This window comes from Salmo salar, chromosome 03 (assembly GCF_965601325.2).
Source record: "Salmo salar chromosome 03, fSalSal1, whole genome shotgun sequence".
NCBI classification, from domain to species: Eukaryota; Metazoa; Chordata; class Actinopteri; order Salmoniformes; family Salmonidae; genus Salmo; species Salmo salar.
The window spans coordinates 246,827-268,308 of record NC_138293.1 but is presented as its reverse complement, the minus strand read 5'-3'; the positions used below and the strand labels follow the sequence as shown (position 1 = coordinate 268,308).

At 44.6% G+C, this 21,482-nt stretch overlaps 1 protein-coding gene across 1 annotated transcript in view; it reads left to right on the top strand.

The window, feature by feature from the left end:
• The window catches only part of cacnb2b (calcium channel, voltage-dependent, beta 2b), a 77,157-nt gene extending 55,690 nt beyond the window's left edge, over window positions 1-21,467 (top strand). The window contains exons 10-11 of the mRNA XM_082973016.1: window positions 8,487-8,582; window positions 21,231-21,467. Coding sequence (XP_082829142.1) covers window positions 8,487-8,582; window positions 21,231-21,467 — 333 coding nt within the window. The remainder of the gene's footprint in view (window positions 1-8,486; window positions 8,583-21,230) is intronic.
• Window positions 21,468-21,482: the final 15 nt, after the last annotated feature.

Here is a 21,482-nt window from a genome sequence, read left to right as displayed (position 1 = left end):
CTGCTCCCGAATGTATTACGCCAGGACATGGAAATCAATTCTATCAAAGTCCATGTGGGTTTTAATGACATTATGAGGGCAGTTCTGAACAGTTGAAACTGGATTTTAAAGAGTTGATTGACTCTCTACTAAACACTAACAAAAGACCCATCACATCTGGCCCTCTAACATCTCTGAATCGTGGCATTGAGTGCTTTAGCAGGATTCTTTCACTTCACAACTGGCTATGTGATTATTGCAGCTCAATGGGTGTAACTTTTGTTGACAATTTCGATACCTTTTGGGAACAAAACGTGTTTTATAAGGAGGGTGGGATCCACCCAAATCATGTAGGATCCTGGATCCTTTCACAGCATTATAAGGCTGCGTTGAGACCATGACTCCATTTATAACAATGTGCGCTGAGCGTCGGGAAGCAAGTTCAGGGAGTGAATTCATTTAATAAATAAATTAACAAAACAAGAAACACAAACAGCGCACCGAAATGAAACAGCAACAATGACGAATGGGGATGAAACCAAAGGGAGTGACGTATAAAGGGCAGGTAATCAAGGAGGTGATGGAGTCCAGGTGTCATTTTGCGCGTAATGCTGGTGACAGGTGTGCGCCCTAACGAGCAGCCTGGTGACCTAGAGGCTGGAGAGGGAGCACACGTGACACCATTTTGTTGCTCCCAGCCTATAGACAGAAACTAAAACAGGAAACGCCCGTGCTCGGGTCTATTCAATGCTAGTCTGACCAATCGGATTCCACGCTTCAAGATTGTTTAGATCACGTGGACTGGGATATGTTCCGCATAGACTCAGACAATAACCTTGACGTATACGTTGACTCGGTGAGCAAGTTTATTAGCAAGTGCATCAGTGATGTTGTACCCACTGACTATTAAAACCTTCCCTAGCCAGAAACCGTGGATAGATGGCAGCATTTGCGCAAAACTGAAAGCGCAAATCCCCGCTTTTAATCATGGCAAGGCGACTGGAAACATGACTGAATACAAACAGTGTAGCTATTCCCTCTGCAAGGCAATCAAACAAGCTAAGCGTCAGTACAGAGACAAAGTAAAGTCGCAATTCAACGGCTCAAACACAAGACGTATGTGGCAGGGTCTACAGTCAATCACGGATTACAAAAAGAAAACCAGCCCTGTCGCGGACATTGACGTCTTGCTCCCAGACAAAGTAAACAACTTCTTTGCTCGCTTTGAGGACAATACAGTTCCACTGACAGGGCCCGCTACCAAAGCCTGTGGGCTCTCCTTCACCGTGGCCAATGTGAGTAAAACATTTAAATGTGTTAACCCCCTTCAAGGCTGCCGGCCCAGACGGCATCCCTAGCCGCATCCTCAGAGCATGCGCAGACCAGCTGGCTGGTGTGTTTATGGACATATTCAATCAATCCTTGCTTCAAGATAGCCACCATTGTTCCTGTTCCCAAGAAAGCTAAGGCAACTGAACTAAATGACTATCGCCCCATAGCACTTACTTCTGTCATCATGAACTGCTTTGAGAGACTAGTCAAGGATCATATCACCTCCACCCTACCTGATACCCTAGACCCACTTCAATTTCTTCACAGACAACGCAATCACCATCACACTGCACACTGCCCTATCCAATCTGGACAAGAGGAATACCTATGTAAGAACGCTGTTCATCGACTACACCTTGACCCTATCCCCTCCTCTCTTCTCCAGACCATTTCCGGAGACCTTCTCCCCTACCTCACCTCGCTCATCAACTCATCCTTGACCGTTGGCTACGTCCCTTCCGTCTTCAAGAGAGCGAGAGTTGCACCCCTTCTGAAAAAACCTACACTTGATCCCTCCGATGTCAACAACTACAGACCAGTATCCCTTCTTTCCTTTCTCTCCAAAACTCTTGAACGTGCCGTCCTTGGCCAGCTCTCTTGCTATCTCTCTCAGAATGACCTTCTTGATCCTAATCAGTCAGGTTTCAAGACTGGGCATTCAACTGAGACTGCTCTTCTCTGTGTCACGGAGGCTCTCCGCACTGCTAAAGCTAACTCTCTCTCCTCTGCTCTCATCCTTCTAGACCTATCTGCTGCCTTTGATACCGTGAACCATCAGATCCTCCTCTCCACCCTCTCCGAGCTGGGCATCTCCGGCGCCGCCCATGCTTGGATTGCGTCCTACCTGACAGGTCGCTCCTACCAGGTGGCGTGGCGAGAATCTGTCTCCGCACCACGTGCTCTCACCACTGGTGTCCCCCAGGGCTCTGTTCTTGGCCCACTCCTATTCTCGCTATACACCAAGTCACTTGGCTCTGTCATATCCTCACATGGTCTCTCATATCATTGCTATGCAGATGACACACAATTAATCTTCTCCTTTCCCCCTTCTGACAACCAGGTGGCGAATCGCATCTCTGCATGTCTGGCAGACATATCAGTGTGGATGACGGATAACCACCTCAAGCTGAACCTCGGCAAGACGGAGCTGCTCTTCCTCCCGGGGAAGGACTGCCCGTTCCATGATCTCGCCATCACGGTGGACAACTCCCTTGTGTCCTCCTCCCAGAGTGCTAAGAGCCTTGGCGTGACCCTGGACAACACCCTGTCGTTCTCCACCAACATCAAGGCGGTGACCCGATCCTGTAGGTTCATGCTCTACAACATTCGCAGAGTACGACCCTGCCTCACACAGGAAGCGGCGCAGGTCCTAATCCAGGCACTTGTCATCTCCCGTCTGGATTATTGCAACTCGCTGTTGGCTGGGCTCCCTGCCTGTGCCATTAAACCCCTACAACTCATCCAGAACGCCGCAGCCCGTCTGGTGTTCAACCTTCCCAAGTTCTCTCACGTCACCCCGCTCCTCCGCTCTCTCCACTGGCTTCCAGTCGAAGCTCACATCCGCTACAAGACCATGGTGCTTGCCTACGGAGCTGTGAGGGGAACGGCACCTCCGTACCTTCAGGCTCTGATCAGGCCCTACACCCAAACAAGGGCACTCCGTTCATCCACCTCTGGCCTGCTCGCCTCCCTACCTCTGAGGAAGCACAGTTCCCGCTCAGCCCAGTCAAAACTGTTCGCTGCTCTGGCACCCCAATGGTGGAACAAGCTCCCTCACGACGCCAGGACAGCGGAGTCAATCACCACCTTCCGGAGACACCTGAAACCCCACCTCTTCAAGGAATACCTGGGATAGGATAAAGTAATCCTTCTAACCCCCCCCTTAAAAGATTTAGATGCACTATTGTAAAGTGGTTGTTCCACTGGATATTATAAGGTGAATGCACCAATTTGTAAGTCGCTCTGGATAAGAGCGTCTGCTAAATGACTTAAATGTAAATGTAAATGTAAGCTCAACCTTTAACACCACAGTACCCTCCAAACTCGTCATTAAGCACGAGACCCTGGGTCTCGACCCCGCCCTGTGCAACTGGGTCCTGGACTTTCTGACGGGCCGCCCCCAGGTGGTGAGGGTAGGAAACAACATCTCCACCCCACTGATCCTCAACACTGTGGCCCCACAAGGGTGCATTCTCAGCCCTCTCCTGTACTTCCTGTTCACCCATGACTAAGTGGCCATGCACGCCTCCGTGGACTTCAGGAAACAGCAGAGGGAGCATCCCCCATCCACGGGACAGTAGTGGAGAAGGTGGAAAGTTTTAAGTTCCTTGGCGTACACATCACGGACAAACTGAAATTAATTTGTTAGATTACTTGTTGGATATTTCTGCACTGTCGGAACTAGAAGCACAAGCATTTTGCCACACTCACATTAACATCTGCTAACCATGTGTATGTGACCAATAAAATTAGATTTGATGACTCAAGGCCAGCTAATCTAATCCCTACCATTGTGACTCAGAGTTGTCATAATGATTCAGCAACTGTCCATTACAGCAGGGGCGTCAGTAGACACAATATAAGTAACCTAATGGATGTCCTTTTAACTGCCTTGAATGCCTCTACTGATCCTACAGCTATTGTATGCAGTAATCACGTGCCTATGAACCAGAGTTATACTGTTAGCACTGAGCCAGTGTGCCCTAGGAGGAAGTCCACTGTGAGCAGCTCACATGCACTAACATAAATAACATGAGCAGATCTACTGCTGCTAAGCTTCCCAGTAAAGCAATGAAAGCAAGTAATCATCCCAGAAGAAACGTGCTCAAAATATCCCATGTAGCTTGAGAAACAAGGTTCATGAAATCAATAATTTGCAAGAAACAGATGACATTCATATTCTGACATACAGTTGAAGTCGGAAGTTTACATACACTTAGGTTGGAGTCATTAAAACTCATTTTTCAACCACTCCACACATTTCTTGTTAACAAACTATAGTTTTGGCAAGTCGGTTAGGATATCTACTTTGTGCATGACACAAGTAATTTTTCCAACAACTGTTTACAGATTATTTCACTTATAATTCACTGTATCACAATTCCAGTGGGTCAGAAGTTTACATACACTAAGTTGACTGTGCCTTTAAACAGCTTGGAAAATTCCAGAAAATTATATCACAGCTTTAGAAGCTTATAATTGGCTAATTGAAATCATTTGAGTCAATTGGAGGTGTACCTGTGGATGAATTTCAAGGCCTACCTTCAAACTCAATGCCTCTTTGCTTGACGACATAGGAAAATCAAAAGAAATCATCCAAGACCTCAGAAAAAAAATTGTAGACCTCCAAAAGTCTAGTTCATCCTTGGGAGCAATTTCCAAAATGCCTGAAGGTACCACGTTAATCTGTAAAAACAATAGTACGCAAGTATTAACATCATGGGACCACGCAGCTGTCATACCGCTCAGGAAGGAGACGCGTTCTGTTTCCTAGAGATGAATGTACTTTGGTGCAAAAAGTGCAAATCAATCCCAGAACAACTGCAAAGGACCTTGTGAAGATGCTGGAGGAACAGGTACAAAAGTATCTATATCCACTGTAAAATGAGTCTTATATCGACAATCTGAAAGGCCGCACAGCAAGGAAGAAGCCACTTCTCCAAAACGCCATAAAAAAGCCAGACTACGGTTTGAAACTGCACATGGGGACAAAGATCGTACCTTTGGAGAAATGTCCTCTGGTCTGATGAAACAAAAATAGAACTGTTTGGCCATAATGACCATCGTTATATTTGGAGAAAAAAGGGGGAGGCTTGCAAGCCGAAGACACCATCCCAACCGGGAAGCACGGGGGTGGCAGCATCATGTTGTGGGGGTGCTTTTCTGCAGTAGGGACTGGTGCACTTCACAAAATAGATGGTATCATGACGATGGAAAATTGTGGATATATTGAAGCAGCATCTCAAGACATCAGTCAGCAAGTTTAACCTCTATGGGCTATGTGGGACGCAAGCGTCAACAAAACAAACCCAATCAACAAAAGGTGAAATATCAAGAGCGCCAAATTTGAAAACAATTAAATGTCATAATTCAAAATTCTCAAACATACAACTATCTTACACCCTTTGAAAGATAACCATCTCCTTAATCTAACCACGTTGTCCGATTTCAAAAAGTCTTTACGGCAAAAGCATAAAGTTAGATTATGTTAGGAGAGTACATTGACAATAGCTGTGTGTAATGTTTTATCAATTCAAAGACAGGCGTCACCAAAAGCAGAAAACCAGCTAAAATGATGCACTAACCTTTGACAATCTCCATCAGATGACACTCCTAGGACATTATGTTAGACAATGCATGCATTTTTTGTTCTATCAAGTTCATATTTATATCCAAAAACAGCATTTTACTATGGCGTTGATGTTGAGGAAATCGTTTCCCTCCAATAACCGCCAGTCAAGCAGCACAACAAATTAAATAATTACTATTCGAAAACATTGGTAAAATATTATATTGTCATTCAAAGAATTATAGATTTACATCTCTTGAACGCAACCGGATTGCCAGATTTAAAAATAACCTTACTGGGAAATCACACTTTGCAATAATCTGAGCACTGCGCCCAGAAAAATACGCTTTGCGATACAGACTAACCGCCATGTTGGAGAGATCTAAAATCGAAAATACTATGTAAATAATCCATTACCTTTGATTCTCTTCATCAGATGTCACTTCCAGGAATCCCAGGTCCATAACAAATGTAGTTTTGTTTGAAAAATCTCATAATTTATGTCCAAAAAGCTCTGTGTTGTTAGCACATGATCTATGCCAGCCGGACTTCTCGTCATGAATGAGGGGAAAAAAAATATTTACGTTCGTTCAAACGTTGTGTAGCATAAATTATTAGTGCCTTTTTTAACCAGAACATGAATAATATTCAAGGCGGACGTTTGCATTCTCTTTTAAAACGTTTTGGAACGAGAGTACCCAACATGAACTCGCGTGCCAGAGTCTAATCGGCCACCACTGTTCCAAGGCTCTTGTTCGTTCAGTTCTCACAGTATGAGACTCAAAACACTTTCTAAAGACTGGTGACATCTAGTGGAAGCCATAGGAAGTGATCAAACATTAATAAGCCCCTGTGTGTTTCAATGGCATATGCTTAAAGGTAATTCAACAAATCAGGTATCCACTTCCTGTCAGAATTTGTCTCAGGGTTTTGACTGCCATATGAGTTCTGTTATACTTACAGACACCATTCAAACAGTTTTAGAAAATTCAGAGTGTTTTCTATCCAAAACTGAACAATAATATGCTTATTCTAGCTTCTGAGTTGGTGTAGGAGGCAGTTAAAAATCGGCACATATTTTTTTCAAAATTCTCAATACTGCCCCCTAGCCCCAAGAGGTTTTAAGCTTGGTCGCAAATGGGTCTTCCAAATGGACAATGACCCCAAGCATACTTCCAAAGTTGTGGCAAAATGGCTTAAGGTGTCACGTCCTGACCAGCAGAGGGAGCAATTGTATTTGTTTTGGTCAGGACGTGGTAGGGTTTTTGTGTGTTAAGTGTTGTGTTGGTGATTGGACTCCCAATTGAAGGCAGGTGTGTTGAGTTGCCTTTGATTGGGAGTCCTATATAGTAGTGTGTGTTTTTCTTTGGGGTTGTGGGTAGTTGTTCTTGCATTGCGTTTTGTGTGCCTGCAAGGCTGTTCCTGTCGTGTGTATTGTTTTTTGTCCGGTGGATGCTTTACTCTTTTTTTTAATTAAAACTATGAGTATCCACATTCCCGCTGCGCCTTGGTCTTCTCTCCATGACGACAGTTGTGACATAAGGACAACAAAGTTAAGGTATTGGAGTGGCTGTCACAAAGCCCTGACCTCAATCCCATAGAACATTTGTTGGCAGAACTGAAAAAGTGTGTGCAAGCAAGGAGGCCTAAAAACCTGACTCAGTTACACCAGCTCTGTCAGGAGGAATGGGACAAAATTCACCCAACTTATTGTAGGAAGCTTGTGGAAGGCTCCCGAAATGTTTGATTCAAGTTAAACATTTTAAAGGCAATGCTACCAAATACTAATTGAGTGTATGTAAACTAATGACCCACTGGGAATGTGATGAAAGAAATAAAAGCTGAAATTAAATTATTCTCTCTACTATTATTCTGACATTTCACATTCTTAAAACAACTGACCTAAGACAGAGAATTTTTACTAGGATTAAATGTCAGGAATTGTGAAAAACTGAGTTTAAATGTATTTGGCTAAGGTGTATGTAAACTTCCAACTTCAAACTGCATCTCTGAAACTCACTTAGATAATACCTTTGACGATTCAGTGGTAGCAATACAAGATTAGAACATTTATAGAAAAGATACAAATGCCAATGGTGGAGGTGTTGCTGTTTATATTCAGAACCACATTCCTGTAAAGATTAGAGAGGATCTCATGTCAAATTCTGTTGAAGAAATATGGCTACAGGTTCATTATGTGGAAATTGAGCAAGTTGAGGTGACTAAAATGCTTGGAGTTACCCTGGATTGTAAACTGTCATGGTCAAAACATATTGACAGTAGCTAAGATGGGGAGAAGTACAGTATGTCTATGATAAGGCACTGCTCTACCTTCTTGACAGCACTGTCAACAAGGCAGGTCCTACAGGCCTTAGTTTTGTCGCACCTGGACTACTGTTCAGTCGTGTGGTCAGGTGCCACAAAAAAGGACTTAGGAAAGTTGCAATTGTCTCAGAACAGGGCAGCATGGCTGGCCCTTGGATGTACACAGAGAACTAATATTAATAATATGCATGTCAATCTCTCTTGGCTCAAAGTGGAGGAGAGATTGACTTCATCACTGCTTGTATTTATGAGAGGTATGGACATTTTGAATGCACTGAGCTGTTAGTTTGAACAACTGTGGTAGTGGTGGAGTAGGGGCCTGAGGGCACTCAGTCTGAATGTATTGTAATGTTGTAAAATTGTATAAACTGCCTTAATTTTGCTGGACCCCAGGAAGTGTGGGGATCCATAATGAATAGAAATACAAATACAGCTGGGTTAGTAAAGGTTCTATACAGCTGGCTTAATAAAGTTTATAAACATTAAAGATAGGTTGTATATGTTATTTTCACCCTCCGTCTTTTCTGCTCTTCCTCTCTACCTCTTGTCTTCTGTTGTCCAGGTGTTATCAAGGCTGATCAAGACCAGGGGCAAGTCTCAGACCAAGCATCTCAACGTACAGATGGTGGCTGCAGACAAGCTGGCCCAGTGCCCAACGGTGAGAGTAACCTAATCATAACAACCATAACCCTACCATAATAACCCTAACCCAAAGCTTATCCTCCCCTAACTGTCCCAGTATCCCATGTTGAGAGTAACCTTAACCCTAACCATAATACCCATAGGCATAACCTAACCGTAATAACAATAACCCTATCCCAAACCTTACCCTCACCCTAATCAGCCCAGTGCCCCACAGTGAATCACCTTAACCCTATCCCAAACCTTACCCTCACCCTAATCAGCCCAGTGCCCCACAGTGAGTCACCTTAACCCTATCCCAAACCTTACCCTCACCCTAATCAGCCCAGTGCCCCACAGTGAATCACCTTAACCCTATCCCAAACCTTACCCTCACCCTAATCAGCCCAGTGCCCCACAGTGAGTCACCTTAACCCTATCCCAAACCTTACCCTCACCCTAATCAGCCCAGTGCCCCACAGTGAATCACCTTAACCCTATCCCAAACCTTACCCTCACCCTAATCAGCCCAGTGCCCCACAGTGAGTCACCTTAACCCTATCCCAAACCTTACCCTCACCCTAACCAGCCCAGTGCCCCACAGCGAGTCACCTTAACCCTAACCCAAACCTTACCCTAACCAGCCCAGTGTTCTTTTTGTGAATTTTCTATATGACCATGACAGTCTGATAACCAGCCTGAGTGTATGTTGATTCTACCGGGATAACAGATGGTATCTGCTATTTGGTTTTTGATCCTGTATGTATCATGGCCAACTCTCAGCTAAGAACTTTTTAACTTCTCATTCCATTTTAAATGTGCACCAGTTGTCAAAATGTAATCAAATCAAATGTATTTATAAAGCCCTTTTTAAATCAGCAGATGTCACAAAGTGCTATACAGAAACCCAGCCAGTATGAAAAAAAAAAAAGTATGAAATGTATGCATTCACTACTGTAAGTCGCTCTGGATAAGAGCGTCTGCTAAATGACTAAAATGTAAAATGTAAATGTAAAACCCCAAACAGCAAGCAATGCAGTCTGGTTTTTAACCTGGACACACTTTTAACCATTACTTTGTCATTCAAAGGTTGACTGAAATAGACCTGGATCAGGCTTCTTGCAAGTGGTTTGAGAAGGATCTGTCAGACAGGATGTGATTTCTAAAGGTGTTAAGTGTAATGTCCTGGATATTACACAATGTGGACTACAGGGGTCAGTGTTGGGACCAATTTCTTTTTACTCTTTATATATACTGAACAAAAATATAAATGCAACATGCAACAATTTCTAAGATTTTACTGAGTTACAGTTCATATAATGAAATCAGTCAATTGAAATAAATTAATTAGGCCCTAATCTATGGATTTCATATGACTGGGAATACAAATAGAAATTTGTGGGTCACAGATACTGTACCTTAAAAAAAGGTAGGGGCGTGGATCAGAAAACCAGTCAGTTTCTGGTGTGACCACTATTTGCCTCATGCAGCACAACACATCTCCTTTGCATAGAGTTTATCAGGCTGTATGCAGGCCATGGAAGAACTGGGATATTTTCAGCTTCCAGGAATTGTGTACAGATCCTTGCGACATGGCGCCGTTCATGCTGAAACATGAGGTGATGGCGGGGGATGATGAATGGCAGGACAATGGGCCTCAGGATCTCATCACGGCATCTCTGTGCATTCAAATTGACATCGATAAAAATGCAATTGTGTTCATTATTCGTAGCTTATACCTGCCCATACCATAACCCCACTGCCACCATGGGGCACTCTGTTCACAACGTTGACATCAGCAAACCGCTCGCCCACACAATGCCATACACATTGTTGCTTTATTCCGGGATAATGTAGACCGCCCAGACTTTCAATGTAGCAACTGTTTGCTTGCAGAGGACTACAGGGGCAAAGTGGCTACTCTTAGCAAACATGTAGCAATCCTACACAAGCTACTGGGGAATCCTACACAAGCTACTGGGGAATCCTACACAAGCTACTGGGGAATCCTACACAAGCTACTGGGGAATCCTACACAACCCACTGGGGAATCCCACGCAAGCTACTGGGGAATCCTCCACAAGCTACTGGGGAATCCTCCACAAGCTACTGGGGAATCCTACACAAGCTACTGGGGAATCCTACACAACCCACTGGGGAATCCTACACAACCCACTGGGGAATCCTACACAACCCACTGGGGAACCCTACGCAAGCCACTGGGGAATCCCACCCAACCTACTGGGGAATCCCACCCAAGCTACTGGGGAATCCTACACAACCTACTGGGGAACCCTACACAACCTACTGGGGAACCCTACACAACCTACTGGGGAACCCTACGCAAGCTACTGGGGAATCCCACCCAACCTACTGGGGAATCCCACCCAAGCTACTGGGGAATCCTACACAACCTACTGGGGAATCCTACACAACCTACTGGGGAATCCTACACAACCTACTGGGGAATCCTACACAACCTACTGGGGAATCCTACACAAGCTACTGGGGAATCCTACACAAGCTACTGGGGAATCCTACAAAAGCTATTGGGGAATCCTTGCCCACCTACTTTTTCTTTCTCTTCCAACCCAGTAGCCAGACGCCGCTCTGGCCTGGTAGAAGTGTCACCGCCATGTCGGCTTTCCACAGCTGACTGGCCAGTACTCTGCAGGGATCCCTGCCAGAAGGGGTCTCCCCCTTGCCTGGAGAATGGAGTTGGTGGGATGCTGGTGGCATCCTTGTCCCGTGTGGCTCAGTTGGTAGAGCATGGTGCTTGCAATACCAGAGTTGTGGGTTTGATTCCCACAGGGGACCAGTATGATAAAGAAACGTATGAAAATGTATTCACTTGCTATTGTAAGTTTCTCTGGATAAGTAAAACAAATTCAAATAAAATGTAAAGGCTCCTGGATGACTTGGTGGAAGTTCCTGCTCTTAATCCTATAAACCAGCCATGGAGCTGTGTCACTTGCCATGGAAATCAAAAACAGTGTCCTCTGGCAAAAGTGATCTCCTTGGAGATGTTAAGCCTGGATTGGACAGAGACTAGAAACAACTTTGCTGCACTGGATCCACAGGCTCTGGAGGCTTTTGATTCAAGATTGGATCTGGAAGTTCCTCTGTTCTGTCTTCCTCTCTGGTGGCTTCTAATTCGGGTTCCTATCCTCAGGGCTCAAACCCTCATCAGACCGTGAGGCTGTCTGAGACTCCCGCCTGTTCATCATCCACAATGGATACTGCAGCTGGCTCTGGTCCATCGGGCCCCACCACCCTTTGGTCCTTGAGGGGATTGCAAAAGAACAGCCAAACCTCCTCAGCAGTTGCACCGGCTGTCGTCATCGGCAGTTTTATGATAAGAAACATCCTGGTTCTTGGTGGAAAAACTCAGTGCTATCCTGGAGCACGAGTGCAGGACATTACAAGGCTGCTCCCAACCATTCTGTGATGCTGTTGTAGTCCACGTGGGTTCAAACAACATTAGGAGGGATAGCTCATAACTTCTGAAATTGGATATTAAAGAACTGATTCTAGAACTGAAAGATTCCAAAAAGGGGAAAATTATTTCAGGTCCGGGACCATCATTTGGCTGCGGGTTTGAAAGATCCAGCAGGCTGCTGGCATTACACACCTGGCTAAAAGATTACTGTAGCTTTGTTGGAAATACTTTTATAGATAACTTTGAAGTCTTTTGTAAACAGAAGATGATCTACAGGAATTGATGGAGTCCATCCGAGTAATATTAGCTCCTGGACTCTGTCCATGCACTTCAAGGCTGTGTTGAGACAATGACTTATCAATGATCCAAGCCCAGCTCAGATAAACCCTACCATTGTGTCGCTGAGTTGTCATAATGAAAGCTGAATTACTTGATCTAAAGTGCAGACGTATGAAGAATAATATTTTTAGAATGGGAATAAAGGAAAACTATCATTCAACGGAGGAAAAAGTAAATGAAACGTAATCTCAAGATGACGGATGAACAGTTTCTCAAAGGGCTCACCATTTTTTCGGTGGCAGAGGGGAGGGAAGGCCCCGTCCGATCGGAGCAGTGCTAACTCATTACAAAATGAAGATTACGTTGTTACAACAGGGTAAGGAACTGAAGAACACACCGTTCTCTATTAACCTCCCTGGGCAAGGGCCAGTGGAATGCTATAACTTCAATTTCTCAAACATATGACTATTTTACACCATTTTAAAGACAAGACTCTCGTTAATCTAACCACATTGTCCGATTTCAAAAAGGCTTTACAGCGAAAGCAAAACATTAGATTATGTCAGGAGAGTACCCTGCCAAAAATAATCACACAGCCATTTTCAAAGCAAGCATATATGTCACAAAAACCAAAACCACAGCTAAATGCAGCACTAACCTTTGATGATCTTCATCAGATGACACTCCTAGGACATTATGTTATCCTCTTACATCTAGGCGTTCCGCTAGCAGAACACCTGCTCCAATATCCAATGATAGGCGTGGCGCAAATTACAAATTCCTCAAAAATACAAAAACATAAATTTTTCAAACATATGACTATTTCACAGCATTTTAAAGACAAGACTCTCCTTTATCTAACCACACTGTCCGATTTCAAAAAGGCTTTACAGCGAAAGCAAAACATTAGATTATGTCAGCAGAGTACCAAGCCAGAAATAATCAGACACCCATTTTTCAAGCTAGCATATAATGTCACAAAAACCCAGAAGACAGCTAAATGCAGCACTAACCTTTGATGATCTTCATCAGATGACACACCTAGGACATTGTTATACAATACATGCATGTTTTGTTCAATCAAGTTCATATTTATATCAAAAAACAGCTTTTTACATTAGCATGTGACGTTCAGAACTAGCATACCCCCCGCAAACTTCCAGCGAATTTGCTAACAATTTACTAAATTACTCACGATAAACGTTTACAAAAAGCATAACAATTATTTTAAGAATTATAGATACAGAACTCCTCTATGCACTCGATATGTCCGATTTTAAAATAGCTTTTTGGTGAAAGCACATTTTGCAATATTCTAAGTACATAGCCCAGCCATCACGGGCTAGCTATTTAGACACCCGGCAAGTTTAGCACTCACCAATATCAGATTTACTATTATAAAAGTTTGATTACCTTTTGTTGTCTTCGTCAGAATGCACTCCAAGGACTGCTACTTCAATAACAAATGTTGGTTTGGTCCAAAATAATCCATCGTTATATCCGAATAGTGCCGTTTTGTTCGTGCGTCCCAGACACTATCCAAATGGTAAAGAAGGGTCGAGCGCATGACGCAATTCGTGACAAAAAAATTCTAAATATTCCATTACCGTACTTCGAAGCATGTCAACCGCTGTTTAAAATCAATTTTTATGCAATTTATCTCGTAAAAAAGCGATAATATTCCGACCGGGAATCTCCTTTTCGGCAAACAGAGGAAAAATCACAAAGACGGGGGCAGCCAGGGCACGCGCCTAAGCCCACAGTCCCTTGATCGGCCACTTGAGAAAGGCGATAATGTGTTTCAGCCTGGGGCTGGGATGACGACATTCAGGTTTTTCCCGGGCTCTGAGCGCCCATGGAAGACGTAGGAAGTGTCACGTTAGAGCAGAGATCCTTTGTAAAAGATAGAGATGGCAAAGAAGTTCAAGAAATGGTCAGACAGGCCACTTCCTGTAAAGGAATCTCTCAGGTTTTGACCTGCCATTTGAGTTCTGTTATACTCACAGACACCATTCAAACAGTTTAAGAAACTTTGGAGTGTTTTCTATCCAAAGCCAATAATGATATGCATATTCTAGTTACTGGGCAGGAGTAGTAACCAGATTAAATCGGGTACGTTTTTTATCCAGCCGTGAAAATACTGCCCCCTAGCCATAACAGGTTATACAATACATGCATGTTTTGTTCAACCAAGTTCATATTTATATCAAAAACCAGCTTTTTACATTAGCATGTGATGTTCAGAACTAGCATACCCAACGAAATCTTCCGGTGAATTTACTAAATTACTCACAAAATACTTAGTTATTTTAAGAAATATAGATACAGAACTCCTTTATGCAATCGCGGTGTCAGATTTTAAAATAGCTTTTCGGCGAAAGCACATTTTGCAATATTCTGAGTACATAGCCCGGCCATCACGGCTAGCTAATTTTGACACCCACCAAGTTTGGCCCTCACCAAACTCAGATTTACTGTAAGAAAAATTGGATTACCTTTGCTGTTCTTCGTCAGAATGCACTCCCAGGACTTCTACTTCAACAACAAATGTTGTTTTGGTTCCAAATAATCAAGTTATATTGAAATATATATATTGAATATATATTGAATATATTGAAATAGCTCCGTTTTGTTCGTGCGTTCAGGTCACAATCCGAAGGGTGACGCACGAGCGCATTTAGTGACAAAAATGCTGTTTAAAATCTATTTTTATGCAATATTTCTCATAAAATAGAGATAATACTCCAACCGGGCGACGTTGTATTCATTCAAAGGCTGAAAGAAAAACATGGAGACTTCTCGTGACCGCGCATCTCCAGTGTCACTGTCCCCAGGCAGGCCGGTAACAAACAGAGCTGCTGTACTTAGCCCAGAGACTGCAGACCTCTCATTCCACTTGCTGGCACCTTCTGAGAGCCAATGGAAGCCTTAGAAAATGTCACGTTACAGCACAGATGCTGTATTTTCGATAGAGAGGCTACAGAAGGACAATAAATTGTCAGACAGGGCACTTCCTGTATGGAATCTTCTCAGGTTTTGGCCTGCCATATGAGTTCTGTTATACTCACAGACACCATTCAAACAGTTTTAGAAACTTTAGAGTTTTTCTATCCAAATCTACTAATTAATCTACTAATTATATGCATATTCTCGTTTCTGGGCAATGGTAGTAACCAGTTTAAATCGGGTACGTGTTTTATCCGGCCGTGCAAATACTGCCCCCTAGCCCCAACAGGTTAATGTTGTTACTTCGACGTTGTCTGCATCTGGGTCTTACCTGAAACGTGATAGCCAGTTCGTACTATGACTGACCCATCAGACCCGGGCCAGCTGCGCAATGCCATCTCCTCCCAAGGAGCCACCATAGGTAGACACAAGGTAGACACAAGCTTTTTAGACTTATGGAAGGGGTCCAAACGTTGGCTGAACGCCATGACCATTGGACATTTTGCTGGAGCAATTCCGAGGGTTGTCTGGGAGGTAGCCTACCATGGTGGTAACCTCACAGCCCCTCAGTAACTCAGCTGTTTGCTGACTGGGCGTTCCGGGACCTCAAACATAGCTTCACCACAGCTCCCATCTTGGTTCATCCTGACCCTTCCCGTCAGTTTGTGGTGGAGGCTGATGCTTCTGATGTAGGAGTGGGGGCGGCCCTGTCCCAGCGTTCTTCCCTGGACCTGAAGCTTCATCCCTGTGCCTTCTTCTCCCACTGCCTCAATGCCAAGGAGAAAAACTATGATGTTGGGAATTGTGAGCTTCTCGCAGTGAAGATGAATTTGGCGGAATGGAGGCACTGGATGGAAGGGGCAGAACATCCGTTCATTGTGTGGACCGACCGCAAAAACCTGGAGTATCTCCGCACCGCCAAACGCCTCAACTCCAGGCAAGCTAGATGGGCCCTGCTGTTCACACGGTTCACTTCTCCCTCTCATATCGGCCAGGATCCAAGAATGTCAAGACGGATGCACTGTCCCGCCGCTATTGCCCCACTGCTATTACCTCGGAGAAAGGCAGGGCAGGATAGATATAGGTCTGTAGCATTGGGTCTAGAGTGTTTCCCCCTTTGGCAGCTTTCCAATCTTTGGGGATCTCAGACGATACGAAAGAGAGGTTGAACAGGCTAATAATAGGGGTTGCAACAATTTCGGCTGATCATTTTAGAAAGAGAGGGTCCAGATTGTCAAGCCCTGCTGATATGTCGGGGTCCAGATTTTGCAGATCTTTCAGAACATCAGCTATCTGGATTTTGGTGGAGGAGAAATGGGGGAGGCTTGGGTTGCTGTGGCGGGTGCAGGTCTGTTGACCAGGTTAGTGGTGGCCAGGTGGAAAGTATGGCCAGCCGTAGAAAAATGCTTATTGAAATTCTCAATTATTGTGGATTTATCGGTGGTGACAGTGTTTCCTATCCTCAGTGCAGTGGGCAGCTGGGAGGAGGTGCTTTTATTCTCCATGGACTTTACAGTGTCCCAGAACTTTTTGGAGTTTGTGCTACAGGATGTACATTTCTGTTTGAAAAAGCTAGCCTTTGCTTTCCTAACTGCCTGTGTATATTGGTTCCTAGCTTCCCTGAAAGGTTGCATATCGCGGGGGCTCTTTGATGGTAATGCTGTACACCACAGGATGTTTATGTGCTGGTCAAGGCCAGTCAGGTCTGGAGTGAACCACGGGCTATATCTGTTCCTGGTTCTACATTTTTTGAATGCGGCATGCTTATTTAAGATTGTGAGGAAAGCACTTTTAAAGAATAACCAGACATCTTCTACTGACGGCCTGCTCGCTGAAGTGTTTTAGGGAGCGTTTGACAGTGATGAGGGGTGGTCGTTTGACCGCAGACCCATTATGGACGCAAGTAATCAGGCAGTGATCTCTGAGATCCTGGTTGAAGACAGCAAAGGTGTATTTGGAGGGCAGGTTGGTTAGGATGATATCTATGAGGGTGCCTGTGTTTACGGATTTGGGGTTGTACCTGGTAGGTTCATTGATAATTTGTGTGAGATTGAGGGCATCAAGCTTAGATTGTAGGATGGCCGAGGTGTTAAGCATGTCCCAGTTTAGGTCACCTAACAGCACGAGCTCTGAAGATAGATGGGGGGCAATCAATTCACATATGGTGTCCAGCGCACAGCTGGGGCAGAAGGTGGTCTATAGCAAGCAGCAACGGTGAGAGACTTGTTTATGGAAAGGTGGATTTTTAAAAGTAGAAGCTCAAATTGTTTGGGCACAGACCTGGATAGTAAGACAGAACTCTGTAAGCTATCTCTGCAGTAGATTGCAACTCTGCCCCCTTTGACAGTTCTATCTTGTCGGAAAATGTTATAGTTAAGGATGGAAATGTCAGGGTTTTTGGTGGTCTTCCTAAACCAGGATTCAGACATAGCTAGGACATCCAGGTTAGCAGAGTGTACTAAAGCAGTGAATAAAACAAACTTAGGGGGGAGGCTTCTAATGTTAACATGCTAACATCAGTTCCATGTGGCTCAGTTGGTAGCACATGGTGTTTGCAACGCCAGGGTTTTGGGTTTGATTCCCACGGGGGACCAGTATGGGGGGAAAAAAAAATTAAATTATGAAATGTATGCACTCACTACTGTAAGTCGCTCTGGATAAGAGCGTCTGCTAAATGACTAAAATGTAAACATGCATGAAACCAAGGCTTTTACGGTTACAGAAGTTAACAAATGAGAGGGCCTGGGGAATGGGAGTGGAGCAAGGCACTGCAGGGCCTGGATTAACCTCTACATCACCGGAGGAGTAGGATAAGGGTACGGCTAAGGGCTATAAGAACTGGTCGTCTAGTACGTTCGGAACAGAGAGTAAAAGGAGCAGGTTTCTCGGCGCGGTAGAATAGATTCAATGCATAATGTACAGACAAAGGTATGGTAGGATGTCAATACAGTTGAGGTAAACCTAGGTATTGAGTGATGATAAGAGTGACAATAAGAGAGGTTTTGTCTCTAGAGACATCAATTAAACCAGGTGAGGTCACCGCATGTGTGGGAGGTGGGACAAGAGGGTTAGCTGAGGCATATTGAGCAGGGCTGGAGGCTCTACAGTGAAATAAGACAATTATCACTAACCAAAACAGCAATGGACAAGGCATATTGACATTAGGGAGAGGCATGCGTAGCCGAGTAATCATAGGGTCCAATGAGTAGCTGGATGGGCTGGAGACATGGTAATTCAGACAGCTAGCGGGCTGGGGCTAGCAGGCTAGCAGAAGAGCCTTAGAGGGACGTCGCGACGGAAGAAGTCTGTTGTTGTAGCCCCCTCATGCGGTTACGTCGGCAGACCAGTCATGATGGATCAGCAGGGGTCTGTGTAGTAAAAGTGTCCAGGCCAATTGGCAAAATAGGTATAGTAGCCCAAGAAAATTGACTGATGGACAACTTCAGCTAACAGTCCGGTATGCTCTAGACAGCTAGCGGGCCGCTCTGAAATCGGAGTAGATAGCTAGAGCGCCTTCTTCACCATACTGTCTGTGTTGGTGGACCATTTCAGTTTGTCTGTGATGTGTACGCCGAGGAACTTAAAACTTTCCACCTCCTCCACGGAGTCCTGTCGATTTGGATCGGGGGGGTGCTCCCTCTGCTGTTTCCTGAAGTCCACGATCATCTCCATTGCTTTGTTGATGTTGAGTGAGAGGTTATTTTCCTGATACCACACTCACAGAGCCCTCACCTCCTCCCTGTAGGCTATCTCATTGTTGTTGGTATTCAAGCTTACTACTGTTGTGTCATCTGCGAACTTGATGATTGAGTTGGATGCGTGCTTTGCCATGCAGTCATAGGTGAACAGGGAGTGCAGGAAGGGGTTGAGCACGCACCCTTGTGGGGCCCCAGTGTTGAGAATCAGTGAAGTGGAGGTGTTGTTTCCTACTTTCATCACCTGGGGGCGGCCCGTCAGGAAGTCCAATTGCACAGGGCAGGGTTCCGACCCAGAGCCTCGAGCTTGACGATATGTGATATGATCCTTGACTAGTCTCTCAAAGCACTTCATGACGACAGAAGTGAGTGCTACGGGGCGATAGTCATTTAGTTCAGTTACAGGGACAATGGCGGCCATCTTGAAGCATGTGAGGACAGCACACCAGCCAGCTGGTCGGCACATGCTCTGAGGATGCGGCTTGGGATGCCGTCTGGGCCGGCATCCTTGCGAGGGTTAACACACTTAAATGTCTTGCTCATGTCGGCCACGGAGAGGTATTATTAAAGGTATTATCTAAGTGAGTTTCAGAGGTTGTCAGAATATGAATGTCATCTGTTACTAGCATGTTATTGATTTGATGAACCATGTTTCTTAGGATACATATGTTCATGTGGGCTATTTTTAGCACTTTTCTGGGATGCTTGCTTGTTTTAATTTCTTTACTTGGAAGCTTAGCAGAAGTAGACATGCTCATGTTTGTTGTGTTTGAGCTGACATCCTACTAGGGCACACCGCCTCAATGCTATGAGTATAACTGGTTCACAGGCCCATGATTACTGCATAAAGTAGCTGCAGGATCAACAGAGGCATTCAGGGCAGTTAGAGGGACATAAATTAAGTTACTTACATTGTGTCTGCCAACACCCCTGTGATAATGTACATTATCTGCAGCATTATGACAACTCGGCGACACAATTGTAGGGATTAACTGAGTCCAGGAGCCAAGATGATTTGGATGGACTCCATCATTCCTGTCGAGCATCTTCTGTTTCCAGAAGGTGTCAAAGTTATCTATAAAAGTGATTGCAACAGAGTTACAGTTACAGGTGTGTCATGCCAGTAGCTTTTGAAACCCGCTTTTTGGAATGTTTCTGTTCTAGAATCAGTTATACTGTATCAGTCTGTATCAACCTACATCAATCTGTACCAGTTCGTATCAGCCTGTAGCACCCTGTATCCATCTGTAGCAGTGTGTATCACCCTGTATAAGTCTGTATCACCCTGTATTGGTCTATCAGTCTGTATAAGTCTGTATCACCCTGTATTGGCCCATCAGTCTGTATAAGTCTGTATCAGTCTGCATCACCCTGTATCACCCTATATCGGTCTGTATCACCCTTTATCCCCCTGTATCAGTCTCTATCACCCTGTATCAGTATGTATCAGTCTTTATCAGTCTCTATCAGTCTGTATAAGTATGTATCAGTCTGCATAAGTCTGTCAGTCTATATTAATATGTATCACCCTGTATCAGTCTGTATCACCCTGTGTCAGTCTGTATCACCCTGTACCATACTAGCAGTCAGTATCAGTCTGTATCACCCTGTATCATACTAGCAGTCAGTATCAGTCTGTATCACCCTGTATCATACTAGCAGTCAGTATCAGTCTGTATCACCCTGTACCAGTCTGTATCACCCTGTATCACCTTGTATCATACTAGCAGTCAGTATCAGTCTGTATCAGTCTGTATCACCCTGTATCATACTAGCAGTCTGTATCAGTCTGTATCAGTCTGTATCACCCTGCATCATACTAGCAGTCAGTATCAGTCTGTATCAGTCTGTATCACCCTGAACCAGCCTGTATCACCCTGTATCATACTAGCAGTCAGTATCGGTCTGTAGCAGTCTGTAGCAGTCTGTATCAGTCTGTAGCAGTCTGTATCACCCTGTATCAGTCTGTATCACCCTGTATCATACTAGCAGTCTGTAGCAGTCTGTATCACCTTGTATCACCCTGTACCAGTCTGTACCAGTCTGTATCACCCTGTATCATACTAGCAGTCAGTATCCGTCTGTATCCCCCTGTATCGGTCTGTATCACCCTGGTCTATGCCTCTCCATGCTGAATCTGTCCTTGTTATCTGAGATTACGTTCTTTCTTTCCATCCTGCCTAAATCATGCTCCTAATCAGAGATGTGCTTGATTTGATTATCAGATAGTGTTATTTGAAGTAACTGGTATCCAAGGGGACTGGTAAAGCAGCAGCAGTGACATGGATTCAGTTTGAATGACACTAACACCCTGTCTGGCCTGCAGGAGATGTATGACGTAATATTGGATGAGAACCAGCTGAGTGATGCCTGTGAGCACATAGCTGACTACCTAGAGGCCTACTGGAGGGCCACCCACCCCCCAGAAACAGAACCTGTTAACCCCTTACTGGAGAAGCTGGCAGAGAACACTCTGGCTACCAGCCCTGCTCCTAAGGTAACCCTAAATCTAACCATAACCAACCTCAACCCTAAATCTAACCACAACCCAACTTCACGTTAGAACGCCACCATAGTA